Consider the following 15921-nt stretch of genomic DNA (forward strand, 5'->3'; position numbering starts at 1 on the left):
CAGGGCTGCTCTCGATCCTTTCTTCCCCCAGCCTGTACTGATACCGGGGGTTACCCCGACCCAGGGGCAGGACCTTGCACTTGGCCTTGTTGAACCTCATGAGGTTCACACAGGCCCACCTCTCCAGCCTGTCCAGGTCTCTCTGGATGACATCCTGTCCTTCTGGTGTGTCAACCGCACCACTCAGCTTGTTGTCATCTGCAAACTTGCTGAGGGTGCACTCGATCTCGCTGTCTAAGTCACTGATGAAAACATTAAACAGCACCGGTCCCAGCATGGACCCCTGAGGGACACCACTCGTCACTGGGCATGTGTATTAACATTTTAATTCAGATTAAAAGTTTGCCTTTTTTTAAAGGGCATCTCTGGATAATGCCTACATGCTGTGTTTTAGTTTGCATAGTGGAGCAGTATATAAACATCTGAATTAAACTATACTGATATACAGCAGAAAAGGTAAGCCAAGGGATGGCATAGCATCACCTGAGGGTGGCAATGCTAACACAGTTCCAGGGAGCATTGAGGTTTTGGGAGCATATCTGAAATGCTTATACACCAGTGCACACAGTATGAGAAATAAACAGTATGTACTGGAAGCGTTGGTCAGTTCCCAGAGCTATGATGTCGTTTGATGTTAGTGAGATGTGGTGGAAGGAGTCCCACGGCTGGAGTGTGGAGATGCAGGGCTACAGGCTGTTCAGGAAGGATAAGCAGGGCAGGTGAGGTAGAGGGGTTGCACTATGTGTAAGGGAGAGGTTTGACTGTACAGCCCTTACAGTTAGGGATGATGTGGGTTGAGAGCCTCTGGGTGGGGGCTAGCAGGATGGAAAACAAAGCAAATGTCATTGTGATTGTCTGCTATTGTTTACTCAGCCAGGATGATAGCACCAATGATTTATTCTCTAGGCAATTAGGAAAAATTGCTACCTGGAGTGGTAGCCCTTGTCATTATGGGAGATTTCAACTTCCCAGATATCAACTGGGAATACCACACCACTGTGACAAGCAAGTCTGGGAAATTCCACAAGTGTGTTGAAGATAATGTCTTGTCACAAGTACTCAGTAGGCCAACTAGGAAAGATGCCCTCCTAGACTTGGTTGTAAATAGAAAGGGACTTGTGGGAGATGTGATGGTGGGTGGCTGTCCTGGCCACCGTGATCATGAAATGGTTAAGTTTAAACTTTTTGGTGTAATGAGAGAAAAAAAGGAAAGCAGAGTTGCTACCCTGGATTTCAAACTTTAAGCTACTCAGGGAGCTAGTTAGCAGTGCCCCTTGGGAATCTGCTTTTTGACAGCGTAGGGATCCATGAGAGCTGGTCAGTCTTTTAAGAACCACCTTTCAGAAGCCCAGGAGCAGGCAATCCCATTGTGCCAAAAGTCAAGTAAGCGGGGCAGAAGACCATCTTGGCTGGACAGGAAACTTCTCTTGGAACTGAGGTGGAAAAGAAATTCTGTGCTATCTGGAAGCAAGGTCAGGCTTCACAGGAAGATTACAAACCTGTGGTTTGCATGTGTAGGGAGAAAACACGAAAGGCCAAAGGTTAACTAGAGTTGAAACTGGCCAGTGTTGGGTCAGATACCAAACAATTCTTTGAGTATGTTAGGAGCAAGAGGAGATCTAAGGAAAATACTGGACCAATACTTGGTGAAGGTAGTCACCTGACAAATATGGGTAAAGAAAAGACAGAGGCATTAATGCTTTTTTTTTGCCTCTGTCTTTGACAATACTGATAGATCTTGGGCTCCTCTGAGTTGGAGGACATGTGAGAGCAGTGATTTTCCATTTGTGGATGCTGAAATTATAAATGACCAGTTGTATCTGTTGAATCTTTGTAAGTCCATGGGGCCTGGTGGAATTCATCCCAGATTACCGAAGGAGGTAGTAGATATTACAGCAGGACTCCTCTCAATCCTCTATGGAAGGTGTTAGGAGTCTGGGGTGGTCCCTGCTGACTGGAAGCTAGCCAGTGTTATTCTAATTTACCAGAAGGGCATGAGAGAAAACCCAGGGAACTACAGACCTGTTAGTCTAACCTCATTACCGGGGAAAAATTATGCAGAAGATCATACAGGGTACTGAAAGGCATTTAAAGGACAATACAATCATCAGGCACAGTCAACATGTCTAATCTGATACCCTTGATGACAAGTTCACCCACCTAGTAGAGGAAGGGAAGGTGGGGAATGCAGCTCTTTTGGATTTCATTAAGGCTTTTGATACTGCCTTTCACAGCATCCTTTTGGACAAGTTCTCCCACTGCAAGATAAGCAGCTTCATGGTGCACTGCGTGAAGAACAGGCTGGACAGCAGGGTTCAAAGCGTTGTAGTGAATGGGGCTACATCCGGCTGGCAACCGGTCACCAATGGCATTCCTCAGGGAATTCTAGGGCCAGTTCTGTTCAACGATCATTTATCAACAATCTGGATGCAGGAGTTGAATGCACTTCTAGTAAGTTTTATGATACTAAACTGGGAGGTGCTGGTGACTCTCCTGAGGGACAAGAGGCTTTGCAAGGGGGGCTGAACAGATGGAAGCACTGGGCAATCGTTAATGGGACGAAATGTAACAAGTTGAAATGCCAGATTCTGCGCAGACCCAGGGTGGAGTAATGCTGGGCACAAGTATAAATTGGGAGAGGAGTCTGGAGAGCAGCCCTGCAGAAAGGGACCTAGGGCTGCTGGTCGGCAGCAGGCTCAGTGTGAGGCAGCAGTGAGCCCTGGCAGCCAGGAGGGCAACCTGCACCCTGGGGGGCATCAAACACACCATCACCAGCTGGCCAAAAGAGGTGATTGTCCTGCTGTATTCAGCATTGGTGCGGCCTCACCTCAACTACTGTGTGCAGTCCTGGGCCCCGCAATTTAAGAATGATGTTGAGGGGCACTTGATTGCGTCCCAGTCATACAATGGAGGGCAACAAAGCTGGTGGAAGGGCTGGAAGGCATGTCCTCTGAGGAGTGGCTGAGAAGAGGAGGCTGAGGGGTGACCTCATTGCTCTCCTCATGCAGCTTCCTGAGGAGGGGAAGTAGAGAGGGAGGTGCTGAGCTCTTCTCCCTGGGATCCAGCCACAGGATGTGTGGGAATGGCTCAGAGCTGCATCAGGGGACGTTCAGACTTGATATTAGGAAACATTTCTTTGAGGGTGGTCAAACACCGGAACAGGCTTCCTAGGGAGGTGGTCAATGCCCCAAGCCTGTCACTGTTTAAGGGGCATTTGGACAATACCCTTAAAAATATGCTTTAAGGTCAGCCCTGGAGTGGTCAGGCAGTTGGACCAGATGATCATTGCAGGTCCCTTGCAACTGGAACTATTCTATTCTAAATACTCCGGTGTACTCTACAACTCTGTGTATCACAGGATTAAAGTAGAGCTGGTTTGAAGTAAAACCTTCTGAAAGGCAGATGAGTTGGATGTTGGGTCCTCCATGTGTGAATCCTTTCACTCTATAGTTCCATTTCTATTGGGCTGCTGTACCTGCAAGTACACACATAGGCTATGATGGAGAGACTATTCCTCCTGTTGTGTGCTAGTGCTGGGGAAATGAGTATGGTTTTTATTTCCAGGTGATCTCTTTCAAAATAACAGGTTGATCTGGAGACAATGACTTTCAAGGACTCAGGTGGGCAAGTTAGTTGCTACTGCATTTTAGATGTGTGGGAAGGCAGTAAAGAAGCTGGTGGGGAACATATTGGTAGGACAGGTTCTTGTGACTCCAACGTACCTGTTCTGTGGGCAAGTAGAAGGCATGATTTTTTTTTTCTATCTTTAACACTTAGGTATAATTCCTTTTTCACACTATATGTGTTTCATGTGCATATTTATGAACTCAAACTCACAGTACTTAAACTGTACTAAAACTAGTGGGCTTTTAAATGTCAGACGATATAATCATCAAATACCTTTCTGTTCCTAAAGAGGTTGTTTAACATTTTCGGTTATGCATCACTTCCCTAGCTTTCTTCCCCCTTGTCTATACAATGCATTATTTTGCCTGTGTTTATGTAGATCTATAAGAGCAATGCTTGTTTTGATTCCTCTATCAGATGAGCTAAATGGAGATACAGATGAGCCGGGATCTCAAGACTGATACAAGTTTTGAACTAAGATTTAAGTTCCTAGAGGTGGAAAGACTCAGGTAACTTTTTAAGTACCTTTTTGCCTGCCCAATCGCAAGCTTTTCCAAAGACTAACCTAAGGTGTTGCAGCTGAAGTTACAGTGGCCTGCTGTGGTCACACATGGAAGGCTGATTCCCTGGATCTCCCAATTGCCTGCCCCAAGTTACCTCTGCACCAGAAGGAGGTGGCGAAGTCTTCTGTCATTAACTTCATGCCTTCTTCCTGCAATTCAGGTTTGGGGGTCCTCCCCATAGTGAATCTTAAAGGAACCTTCTCCTATTCCAGCCTTTTATCCAGCTGTAAGAATCAATGCCAAGGGAGAGCATCACATCCTGATTTTTTTTTAACATAAAACAATAAACATGGCTTAATATGAATATCTGTGGTAGGTTTGACCTTGACTGGCTGCCAGATGCCCATTCAGTCACTCCTCTTGCTTCACCTCCTCAACAGAAGAGGGAGAAAATAGGATGAGAAAGCTTATGGGTCAAGATGAAGACAGAGAGATCACTTACCATTTACTGTCACAAAACCAGACTTTACTTGGGGAAGTGTAGTTTATTGCCAATTACAAATAGAGTAGGATAGTAAGAAACAAAGACAAAACTAGAAACACCTTCCCCCCACCCCTCCCTTCTTCTGAGGCTCAACTTCATTCCTTCATTCCTGACTCTTCTACCTCCTCCCTCCCCAAGTGGTGCAGGCCAGGTAGGGAATGGGGGTTGCAGTCAGCTCATAAAGCTTCATATCTGCTTCTTATTGCTCTTCACACCATTTCCCTGCTCCAGCATGGAGTCCCTCCCATGGGATACAGTCCTTCATGAACTGCTCCAACATGGTTCCTCCTCATAGGCTGCAACTCTTCAAGAACTGCTGTAGCATGGGTCCTTTCCGTGCGGTAAAGTCCATCTGGAAAAGGCTGCTCCAGTGTGGGTCCCTCTTGGGCCACAGTTCCTGCCAGGAACTTGCTCCTGTGTGGGCTCCCGATGGGCTGCATCTTCCTTCACAGTACATCCACCTGCTGCAGTGTGGGGTCCTCCACAGGCTGCAGTGTGGATAGCTTGTCTAGTGTGGTTCTCCATGGGCTGCAGAGGGACAACCTGCTCCACCATGGTCTTCTCCATGGGCCACAGGGGAATCTGCTGCAGCACCTGGAGCACCTCCTCCTCTCTTTCCCCACTGACCTTGGTGTCTGCCAAGCTGTTTCTCTCACATTTTCTTATTCTTGTCTCTCCAGCTGCTGCATAGCGTTTTTTACCTTTTCTTAAATATATTTTCACAGAGGTGCTGTCAGCTTTGCGTGTCCTGCAGTGGCTCTGTTTCAGAGCTGGCTGGAACTATCTGTGTCTGGCATGGGAGAAGCCACTGGCTTCTCACAGAGGCCATCCCTGCAGCTTCCCCACTGCCCAAAGCCTTGCCAGGTAGACCCAATACAATATCATATGTCATGTTTCCTCTTACAGGTTATGTTAACTCCAGGCAGTTTGATGACAAACACATTAGATTGACTTTCCAAGGAGAAAAATGTCCATGTTTCACTTTCAGCATGTTATATAGTGGCTTGATGTGAAATGTTCTTATTCTGGCTCTCTTCCTCAAAGCTTTCAGCCTATTCAGCTGCTCTATACATTTCTTCATGTTGTCCACAACATGGTTTGGGTCAGACAGAAGTCCAAAGTGGAGGTACTTCTGTTTCTCTACTAAGTTCCAAATTCCTACCTCTGTTTGCAGCACTTTCCAAAAAAAAAAAAAAAAAAAAAAGCCAGGCTGACCCTGTACTACTGCAGGCATTGTCTGCCACGTATATTAAATAAAAATTCTAGTAGGTGACCTTCTGTAACAACTGAGTTCATCGAGGCCAGCTTCTCTCTTTCCTTCTATACCCACTTTAGGCTGCATGGTTTAGAAAGTCATGCAGCCTAAAGCCTCTTCCTATTGTGATAGTGTTCACATTCCATTTAAATACTATCTTCCCTCCAACTATTATCTTCCCTCTCTCCCCCCAGTTTTCAGTCACGCTCAAAAAAATAACCTCACTTTTCTCCCTCACCTGCTTGAATTCAAATGTAGGTGATAATCGATGTGGATGAAACATTAGAAAAGCCCCCTCCAGCCTGTAAGCAGTTATTTGTCCATTTTTGCCCATACAGTCCACTGGGTTGCTGTCTGTATTCTTCATTCCCAACCCTTGAAGAGACTATGTTCTAGTTGCATTTTCACAGATAGTCCTACAGAAGTATGAGGAGCAGCACACTTGAATAAAATGGCTAGAACTTTGCACATGGGTTTTGGTAGTCATTCATGTCCCTTTAAAGAACAACGTATATTTGGCCTGACTATATCACACTTCTGTTGCATATCTGTCTTGCTGTTCAGCTTGGAAGAAAATTGTTGCAGGGCAAGAGATTCTTAGTGTCTGCCAGACACATAATTATAAGCTTTTACTTCTGAGCCTTAAATATCCCCTTGAATATGAGTGAGTACCTGATAGCTTGCCTTTGTGGTTTAGCTGCATTTTCTGGAATCTTGTTTGGAGAAGTGAAAGTTGCGCCAGAACATGAGGGATCCTTTGTGAATGCCTGGGACTAATCAGCATGTGAATCTCATAGGTTGCAAAGTTTCCAGCTTCTGTTCCTTTAGAGATTCAAATTCTGGCCAATTTAGCACTTATATATATGAGGCACGTACGTGTTGGCCTAAAATAAAATACTCTTACAGATTAAATGGCATTGTCATTACAGAATATCTGTTGCTAATGAGGCAAGAAATAACACCAAAATAAGGGTTGTTAGTGTGATTGCAAGTGGAGGCACTCTTCAGGTTTTTTCAGAGTTCTCTAATACATGTTTAAAAAAATAGTCATTTTTAAAACTCCTGCCATTTGAGGTCAAAGCTTTCAAAAGTAACTAGTTATTTTGAGCTGCTCCATTTTTGAGATGCATTGAAGAGACTTGCCTTTTCTGAAAATCCTACACAGCCAGATGATGTACATGCAAACAGGAGTTTTGCATTGAAAAACTTTGTCTAATTTCTTTTTAACCTATGATATGCAGCAGCCCACTGGGAATACATTTCTTATTTCCAAACAAAATATCAATTTAGCTTCTTTTCTTTTTGATGTTGCCTTTCGCTAGGTGTGCCTTCCTTTCAGAGAAGAGGTTCTGGGTGATAAAGCACATACCTGAATCAAAACACAAAATGATGTAAGAACAAGGGAGTAGGCTCTGAAGTGTCTTCAATTCATTTAGAAGGAACAGTGTGACCCTTCATCTGGCAACCTTGCACAGTTCCTTCCATCAACTTAGGAAGAGAACACTGCATCACAAAGATGAGATCCTTCAAATTAGCATTAAAGCCAATGACATAACGAAGACTTGGCTGTAAGGCAGCCAAATTCAGCCCAAATTTTTCAAAAGTATTTTGCTGAGAAGGAGAAGGGGTCTATTTACACGCAGGATGGGCTCTTTTTGCATCCCTTTGGATAATCAAGCTGTAAAAGTCTTAATTTAGATATAACTTCTTGTACCAGCTGGGAGGAATGAGTGAGGAGGGGGTTGCACAGAATAAGAGTGATCAAATGGGAATTTATTTTAAAAAATTAAAAAGGCAAACAAACTTCAGTAAGTAGCTGTAAGGCCATGATCACTGAAGCAATCTTTTATATTTTTGGGTTGTATTTTTATGCCTCGCTCATAGTGTGTCTCTTCCAAATTCAATTATTTGTACTGAACGATATCAGAAATCAAAACAGCTTGCTGATGACCTTCCCTGCAGTGGACTGCAGGAGACGTGGCACAGAGAGTTAGAGTTTGTCAAAGGAGCTATACTGGTTTGATATTTTTTGTTGCCACAGGCGTCCCAGTCATGTTGAGACCCAGCTTTCTGGAAGATGAGATACTTACCTACAAACAGCACTAGCAGGTACATTTTCAGAACATAGGGGAAGTAGATTGAGAAGGCGAATGGAAATGGTAGCTTGACGGAGTATGTGCCAAAGGATTCAAAATAAGGCAGTGATACACAGATTGCAAACGCTGTAAAATAACATGGTAAATCTTTAGTCAAAAGGAGGTGGGAGATCATCAAAAAGCTTCATGTAAAAGTTACCTTTAAGGCACAGTTAGCTATATTACATGCTGAATTTACCATGTCATTCGCATGCATGTGCACATGTTTTCCCATTGAGTTCAGTTTTGTAGGTCTGAGGTGCTAATTGCTCTTAATACTAGAATTAGCAAGTGTTTCCTATGCAATAACAAGTTCTGTCGCTCCTGTAGTTGCACTGCTTTGCAGTATGATCTCAGTGGGCACATTTCCTGGTGTAAGTATGAGAAGCTGCCAAGCATGGCCAGAGCCAGTAAGATCAGCCTCAGTGGGGGAGAAGGCAGCTTTGGGACCTGCTGTCTGATGTAGTCAGTCTGGAATGGGGAAATCTGTGCGCCTTGTGGTGGAATTTTCCCACTTTACCCAGAAAAAAAACCAAACCCTAGAGAACACCTGTTAAAGAAAAAAGTACAGAGAAGAGAAAGATAGGTGGCATATGGGTTAATGTGAGAGTACATAAACATTTTTGGCTACTTTGGTAACACAAAAAGACATATCTTAACCACAAATGACAACTGAAAGGATTGAATTTTATTGAAGATTATGCAAGTTGTCGATACCTCTCCCATCTGCTTACCTTTAGCCAGAACTGAAAGGGGATAGAGTGGGATGCATAGTGAGAAGTTGAGCCATGTCAGTGGTAGGTAGTATATTCCCGTCCTTGCTAGCATGTTGTAAGTGTACCTGCACCAAGAGGAACAGCAGATGAGCTCAGAGGGGGATGATCATGCCTTTATTTTAAAGTTACGTTATTGAAAAACCCAAGGGAATTGCAGAAGAGCTTGGAGCTGCCTATCTGATAAAATTTCGGAGAACTACTGCAACAGTTTTGTTCAGGCTCTGACTGATGTCTGAAAGTAGATGGTTCATTGCATTGGAAGGGTTTGTCTGTGGTGCTACCCTAGAGCAGGCAGACAGCAATACAGACCTCCAGCCCGAAGCCTGTATCAGAAACCAGTATGATTTCATACTGGTCCATCAGAAAACGGATTTCAGATAGAGATGTTACTACTGAGAGAGGCAGGCAGAATATGATTGTTGCTTGAGACTGAGAAAATGCTGATTTATGACTGCTGAACTAGCTAAACCACTGCTAGAGGAGGTTAAACAGCAAGGTAACTGCAGGTACTTAATCTTCTATAGTATGGCTGCCCCTTCCCTGGACCTCAGAAGGGGTAGTAGGTGCGAAAAAATCAGTTGCACTCCTGTGGCTGTTACTCTTGCTCCCTGTGATACCAGAACGCCTAGGATTTTGGTCTCTGAAGGTGAGTTAATCCTAGCTAGTCTGATCTAGTGGTACAACCACTTTCTAAACACCAGAGAAACAGGTCTGATCACATTTTTGGTCAGCTGAAAGGCTTTTTGCCCTGTGGTCTTGCTAGAAATATGAAAATGAGAGGGTTTAAGCCACTGTTAGCCAGGACTGACAGATGGACCAGGCAGCAAACAAACTTTCTGTATTCCCTTCTTATTAATTAGACTAATTTTGCATCATTTCTGGACTGTAGAAGAGTTTGATAGGCTATAAATGTGCCATCTTCTGTCAAATTTTCCCTCTGCAACCTCAGGTTTGTTTCCATTTTTTATTATTACTGCTTTAAAGGCATAATCTCAACCCAATACAAAAAGGAAACAGCTACTCCCTGTCTATACCCCTTCTTGCACTGTTTGTTGTATAAAGCAGGAAAGATCAGATGTGGAAAACCTTGCAGAATTTAATCTCAGCATATCATTAGCCATAATGCACAGGATATTTATGTCCCAAAGATCTAAGTGGGAGAACTTGTAATACTTCAAGACTAGTTGGCTAAAGGATGGGACAGATTCCTGTAAGCTTTTAGACATGATTGCTTCTTTGAAATGCTAGGACATGGCACAGATGCTGTAAAATAAATCAGGTAAGAATTCTAAATCTGTATTAGTTGTGCTATGCATTATTATTTGAACTGGTCGTTTGCTGCTATAGACCCCAGTGTCTTGCCTATTAAACAGCTGCTGTTATAGCTATGATGCTGGACTTTGTTTTTTAGCCATGATAGAAAATAATGATGCATTGATAGGACTACTATGCACTGTCAGGACTTTACAGCCAATATTGTTTACACTTTAGGCCTCTCTCCAGCTGCACAGAGCCCTTTCATTTGAGATTAGGTTCTACTATTTTAGCTTTACAAGCCTCAAAAAGAAATGGGATGGAGCAATAATCCAAATAATTAATACAAGTAGTAGCTTAATAACACATGTAGTACAAATACTCTGAAGCAGACTTAGGGTCTTTTTTACCAGTCCTGACACTTCCCTTTTTCAGATCTCTTTTATAGCATACACAGCCTTTGCCATAGATACAATCCATATGCCCCAGTCAGTCCTCAAAGCAATGTATTTAAAATAGCAGAAAGCTATTTTAGCAGGAAGAAAAAAGATAAAGAAAAAAAAATTGCTGCCATATAGAGGTTGCCGTAAAGGCTGTGTCTTTTTCAAATGCTTCTGAGTTCCATAGCTCGTCTCTGCTGTAAGTGTCCCAGCTGAGGTCCACAGAGGCTTAAGTTACATTTGAGAAATGTTACTGCCTTCAGATATTGATGCAAAAGTCAGTAATGTTTTCATTATTCAATGTTTTCATATTTTCATGGAATTTTCACCATTATGCTTTTACCACAGGGAGGTGCTGGTAACCTTCCACCATACAAAATTTTTAAAATAAAAATCCTGAATTGCATTCCTATCCATTTTGCCTCATGCACATTGTCCCTGCAGCTCAATACCTGCCCTACTACACCAAAATTCTCAGTCTCTGCAGGAGGAGCTCTTGGCTTCTTGAAAAGCACTGTGCAGTTAACCCAGAACAGTCTTTTCGCCTTTGTAAGAAGTTCTGTTCTGCCGGTGCTGCCTTACTGTGCTGTCAATCTTGAATTGAAGTGAGGTGTTAAAAAAAAGAAATAACTAAAGCAATAGGATTGTAAATAGTTTTGGAAACTGCTGTTCCCTGGGAGGTAGTTGTGATTTCCTTCTAGATTTTTGTCAAAAAGGTCAAATCCTTTGAACTACAAATGTTAATGCAACAATTTACTTTGGTAAGTCACTGCCTCCCAACTATGCAAATTTTTGTAAAAATCAGCAAGTGGCTTATAAGGTCCAAGCTTTTATTTAAAATGGATACTATGCTTTTCTATCAATTTCAAAATAATCCAATGAGCCTGCAGCACAGTGGGGGTGGGTTTCTGCTCACAAGATTGATCCATTTTCCCCTCGTGGTTTTGCCATTAACTCCTTACCTGACCACATCTAATAAATTCCAAAGGAAAAATAAAACACACACGACATATTTCCCTTGAACTTCTTCCTGACTGTTGATCACAACAAATAAAACAATTATTCTCTCAGTGATCTGAAAAGAAAAAAAAGAATTGTGAATTCAGGTAGCACCTTCTGTAGCTCTCGTTTCTGTGTCATTTTGTTGAAATGGGAGGCCACAGGTCAATCTAGTCTGCTCTACGCAAATGCTCCACTGAACGTTTTGCTTCTTGGCCTGCTTTTGTTCAAGGCCCTGTTGGCCTCCAGCTCAGGGAACTGGAAGCCATTGGCTGCAGCGTGACAGATCTGTGATGGTTAAGGGTGGAGGTTTGCTTGCCAAGGGGGATGTCTGGGGTTTGCAGCCCAGGACACCTGTGGATGAGCCAGTGGAGGTGGTGGGAGCAAGCAGTGTTAGGTTAACAGTTGGACTTGATGATCTTAAAGGTCTTTTCCAACCAAAACGATTCTAGGATTCAAGGACTTCTCCAACTGTGCCCTGGTGCCTGGGGGGGCGGTGGGGGGGTAAGCTTCCTTGCTGGTAGGCTGCATGGGAGGCAGTGGGGTACAGAGGGCTCTTGGCGGGCAGTGCACCAGAGATTATGTGCTAATGTCACAGCCCCACCTCCACTTTCCATAGCAGGGAGATCTGCATCCCAAGGGATCCCTCTCACGTAAGAGTTGGAGAAAGGAGGAGGAAAAGCAGAATTCCTTATTTTTCTTTCCTTTCTTACTCCTGGCTAGGAGAAACGGGTTTAAGCTTGTCATTTATGTGATTTACTGCCGTAATATTTATGTTGTAACTTTTTTCTAGTGGTTGAACCTTATCTGACTCAGAAGGTATGCCTTTACAAATGAAAAGATGTAAAAGTGGATTAAAGAGGCAGTGACTCCAGCATAAAAAAATACTTTGGCAATATTAAAGCTCAAGAAATTAAAAACGAGTGTCTTTTTGCAGCTTTCTTGGACAAGTTTCCTATCAGTATCCATGCCCTGCCCTGTAAAATAAATATACCTGTGATACTCAGTACTGCCAATGGTTGCTGGTGCAACTCTCTGAGAACAGTGCCAGTTCACACTGATTCATGCTCTGTTTGAAAACATCAAAGGAGAAAGCATGCATCTGTTCAGCTGGTATGAATCGGTATAGCTTCACTGGGGGTTTTTATACCCATTGCTAACTCTTCCATAAGGTACCTTAGGTGTAATGATTTTATGGGTTAAGATGTCAAGTCAGTGAGAAGTCATGAAATGAAAATGGATTAACAAGGTGTTTTTTATAAGCGTGGTCATTCTTCAGTGTTTTCCCCCTTCCCCTTACTCCTAACTTAAACAAAGTAAGAAATTGTCCTCTCGGCCAGTTTGTGCGGTAGTTTTGGTACATAATGTTTACCAGTCCCTGCGTGGAATGTTTTGGCTGCAGATTGTTTTGCAAACCGCATGTCAGATAAAGTAGCCATCACACCACTGTTCAGCAAAATTACGTGAGAGCAGTTTTTCATAAAGAAAGTGAGCGTGTCCGTCCCCTAGGGATCTGGTTCCTCATCTTGAAAAGCACTGAAAGGGCCATGACAGATAAAAACGGTTTTGCTGCCTCTCACTCTGCCCTGACTGTCATCTTGTGCTGCTGATCCCATTGGTCCCCAGCTGAGGAACTGATTTCTAAGAAGGTCAGATGTCGACAGACATCTGTATAGAGAGCCAGGAAACAGAAAGTGAGAGGTAGCAAGTCCTGTGTTTGTACACTGATGCTGAGGAATCTGGCAAGACAGTGGGGGAACTGCAAGTATTGATGCAGGATTTGAAACTAGATACAAGAAAGATAGGAGAAGCATGGTGGGACAACCATCACAAGAGGGAAATCAAACCAAAGGTAAAAGTGTGAGCACTGAACGGGATCATGTACTGGAGAGAATAAATAAAACAGAAATAGAGTTGAAATCATTTGGGGAAAGGGTGGTAAAGGAGCGCAGCATTGGTGGTATGGGCATTTTGTTACTGACCCTAAAATCAGATGGGATGTGGAAAGAGAGTTCTGCAGTACTGTTAATATGAGAGATTTTCAGGGAATTGCCACAGGGAATTGTGTCACCTGGAGACCAAAGCTTTATCATGATAATGAAAAGGTGGACATGTTCTTAGATGTGAGAGCAGGTTTTCCAAATGGTTGCTTGCTCTTGAAGAGGTGGCTGGGTGGAAGAGTGCTAGAAAACAGCACGGCTCAAGCTGATCCCATTGCAGTGAGATAAAAGGATAAGCAGCAGACAGCTACCATCCCCAATTTCAAAAGGATGAGCACTGGCCAATGAGACAGTGGCTGTGGAGACCCACAATTCAGCCTCACGGTCAAGGAGCAGAAGGGGCTGTGGATTTCCTCTTCTCCCCAGCGCATGAGCAGACACGCAAGAGGCAGCGAGCATCACCTAGCTGGGGCTCAGCAGATTTCCTCCATCAGACAATTCATCTTTGGGAAGGGGCGCAGCGGAGGCACTCAGCCTCGCTAGTCACAAATGATGGAAGCCAGTCATCAGACTGTGTGGTGTAGGTGAATTGCCTGCAAGAGCGGGGAACTGGACCTGACAGAAAGCAGGTCCCCTGTAGCTCCTGTGCTCCTGTTAGACTGCAGCCTCAGCCAGAAAACAATGGGGATGCACAAAGCAGCCATCAGAGGCTGAAAACCCCCTGTGGCCTTGTTCTGGAGCACATATGCAGGGCAGGACACAGGCCTGGCTGCTCAGGGCAATTGCCATGTCCTCATGAGGACAGGCAGTGGCATCCTACCTCCCTCCTGCCTGCTTGCCTTTATTCCCCTTCAGGTAAGTGCAGGGGTCAGTCAGAAGCTGGGGACCTTTTCAGCAAGTGGCAAGGCAGGGCACAGAGTGCTACTTGAAGAGGAGGATATTCCAGTAGATGTTGGTATTGTGTCGCTATATGCACACACGTATACATATATGCATGTTGCTACTCTCTTGCTTAAAAAAAAAAAAAAAAAGCAAAACTAGAAGTCCTATGTTTTCATGTTTCATAAAAAGGAAGTATGTGCTGACACCTCACAAAGCATAAATACAGTGGTTTCATTTTTTATTCCTTTTTGTTCTTTGTGTTAAAATCAAACTGGAATTTCCTTCCTCTCCCACCACTGGTCTCTCACAGGATACACCAAGTTCTACAGAATGGCGTAAATTTCCTCAAGGCAGCCTGGGCATTTGAAGCAAGTAAGTGAAACAGAGCAAATTAGACTATCTGAGGTTAGGGCAAGAGCAGGCAGCACATTCACTTCCATTTTTTAATAACCGTGACGCTGCAGTATCGTACTTGGAACCTGAAACCCTTACATAGCTCTTCAATTTAGTGAACGTTAAAAAAAAAAAAAAAAAGTAAGAAAAGTGCTACTAAATATTTCTATTAAGTTAAAAATTAGTATTTTTATCACAAAGCCATAGTACATTGCTTTTGGCCTGGTAAATCTAATCCTGCTTGCACAGGATGAAGCACTGGTGATTTGTTCACAAAAACACCACTCTTTTTTTACATCTTTCCTACTCTGTCCCTTGCTAAAGCACCCGTCCCACCAGCATTTACTCCCTGTCCAGACTACTAGAGTTCTTTATCCTCTGTTTTGGCAACTGTAATGACATGTGACATGTTCTCCTGTCCTCCTCTCAATCATTCAAGCTGCAAATGCCCTGAGAGACATCCCTTTGTGACAACTTTGTGACCCTCCCTTGTCTTCCCTTCTTCCAGAGCATCCATCACACAGGACTCATCTTTCTTTCGTGGTGTGATGTGGCCTTGGCCTACCTAACTCTTCTCAGGTACCTGGTGGCCCAAGACTTCGTCCCTCAATAAGGCTATCCTGAATGGGTTTTCCAGAAAACACCTCTGAGTTTGCTTTCCCACTATCTGTAATGTGTATCTCAAAGTGTTCCTTGTAAATGCTACTAAACCACGATAAATGGAATATTAGGCAGAAACGCTTCACTCAAATTCTGCTTAAGTCTCATCTCTGCTGTAACACCTACAAAACAACCAAACCACCACAGAGATGCTTTCACAGCTTGTTTTGTTCAAGGTGGCGTTACCTCCATTCGTGTGCTTCCCTGACATTGCCATAGCCTCCACAGCCACCTGTTCTCTCATCTTAGAGATCAACTGAGATGAACTTCCTTGTGGAGATGCATGCGTGCATGTGGCCTGAGCGATGCATCTGGGGATATGCTTTAAACTCAGAGTCAGAACAGGTGCTGGGAACGCAGAAAAGGGCAGCCACTATCAAATTCTTGCAGATTTACCAGTACCCTGACTATCTGTGGTAGTCCAGTAGGCTGCAGTGAGGCAAGCATCTCTAACTGTCCTTGCCCAGTTCATTGTGGAAAATAGATATCTTTTTTTTTTTTTTTTTTTTTTTT

At 43.6% G+C, this 15921-nt stretch overlaps 1 protein-coding gene across 1 annotated transcript in view; it reads right to left on the reverse strand.

Moving 5' to 3' along the window:
* Positions 1-5328: 5328 nt before the first annotated feature.
* Positions 5329-15921, reverse strand: part of HACD4 (3-hydroxyacyl-CoA dehydratase 4) — a 17601-nt gene continuing 7008 nt past the window's right edge. Inside the window, exons 4-7 of the mRNA XM_009640889.2 lie at positions 11497-11609; positions 8799-8905; positions 8020-8151; positions 5329-7298 (exon numbers count right to left, since the gene is read on the reverse strand). Coding sequence (XP_009639184.1) covers positions 7216-7298; positions 8020-8151; positions 8799-8905; positions 11497-11609 — 435 coding nt within the window. The 3' untranslated portion in view covers positions 5329-7215. The remainder of the gene's footprint in view (positions 7299-8019; positions 8152-8798; positions 8906-11496; positions 11610-15921) is intronic.

This window comes from Egretta garzetta, unplaced genomic scaffold (genome assembly GCF_000687185.1).
Source record: "Egretta garzetta isolate BGI_Z169 unplaced genomic scaffold, ASM68718v1 scaffold170, whole genome shotgun sequence".
NCBI lineage: Eukaryota > Metazoa > Chordata > Aves > Pelecaniformes > Ardeidae > Egretta > Egretta garzetta.